This window comes from Ceratina calcarata, unplaced genomic scaffold, assembly GCF_001652005.2.
Source record: "Ceratina calcarata isolate Rehan_Ccalc_2016 unplaced genomic scaffold, ASM165200v1 scaffold901, whole genome shotgun sequence".
Lineage (NCBI taxonomy): Eukaryota > Metazoa > Arthropoda > Insecta > Hymenoptera > Apidae > Ceratina > Ceratina calcarata.
Genome location: NW_017180381.1, coordinates 6,368 through 7,654, shown reverse-complemented (window position 1 = coordinate 7,654; position 1,287 = coordinate 6,368). Strand labels below are relative to the sequence as shown.

Genomic DNA, 1,287 nt, shown 5'->3' with positions numbered 1-1,287 from the left:
TCACAAATTTTTATTCAAAATAAACTATTTACGTATAGCAATTTCTCTTATTATTTAAGTATTGCAATTTGCACTCAGTTTATGATATTATATTTTTATACACAATTATTACATGCTTTTTTATAAATAGATAAATTCCACTGCTTTATCATTCATATAATCATTAAGGATTCATAGAACCTTAAGACTTGCGTTGAGTTTAGTGATTTGAACGTGAGACGAAGTAAAACAGACGTACCGAGATGATTTGGGTGTCGATGGGCATGTTGTCATTGCCGTCGATGTTCGACTCGATGTCGTATGCCCTCGACGTGGGAGTCGCGTAAAGCGATGAATGAAGTGCCAGGAGTCCCGGAGACCCGCCATAGCTGCTGACCGGCGGTGGTGTCACCTCACCCCTGTCATAATTATCCAGCATCCTGCGAATCCGAAATTTATACCGTGATTAGCCGCTCGTTTACGCACTCGGGGCCACGGTGCTAACGGTAAAATCGATACGCATCCGGTGCGAGAACGAGCGCGTGCAAACGATAAAATAGCGCGAGGCCGTGTATCGTTTCGCTCGAACGAATGCTTGTTTGTCATGTGCGCGACGATACACGACCCTCTCCGCCGATAAATCTCGTCGAACGCAACCGGAGGCACCGAGGATCGATTTAGATCAAACGAGTTTTTCGTTTCAATAAGTATGATCAATTTTCATTAACACTAGATTGCCCAAGGAAGTCATTTTGACTGCTTTTGGGTCTTTGGGCAATATAGGTATATACTAAGTTTCAGTCTTTCTAGTGTTAAATAGAATAGCGAAAACTGCATGGCCTTTTCTTATGATTCTTTCAAAATTAGGCACTTTGATGTAATTATTGTCTTAATTGTTGTCCACCATTTTATCCAAATTGTGTACGTTAAATTCGATAAGGTAAATGCAACCGGTGGCAAATTGTACTGATACTCGTATTAGATTGCATTGTATCTGCAAGATGAGACCCTGGGTATAAACTGTTTTGAAAACATTAATATAAAACCAAACGAAAAGTTAGACGAAATAGTTGGTATTGGAATGTAGACATAATATTGAGTTTGGTTTGATAGGGAATAGATAATGATGGTAGGTGGAGATACAATTTTTGTTTGAAAGGTTCTTTGATAGTACGGAGGAAAAGCTTTTGCAATAAACAATTTTATTTATTAATTTGTTATTGACGTTAGCGAAAAAATTTTTATATGGAAGTTGTAGGTATTGATGTCCTCTATAAGAAAGATTTTATGTATTTTTCTTATAATTTC

At 37.7% G+C, this 1,287-nt stretch overlaps 1 protein-coding gene across 1 annotated transcript in view; it reads right to left on the bottom strand.

The window, feature by feature from the left end:
• Window positions 1-687, bottom strand: part of LOC108631529 (transcription factor Sox-17-alpha-A-like) — a 5,338-nt gene extending 4,651 nt beyond the window's left edge. The window contains exon 1 of the mRNA XM_018035515.2: window positions 239-687. Within this exon, the coding sequence (XP_017891004.2) occupies window positions 239-418 (180 nt within the window). The 5' untranslated portion in view covers window positions 419-687. The remainder of the gene's footprint in view (window positions 1-238) is intronic.
• Window positions 688-1,287: the final 600 nt, after the last annotated feature.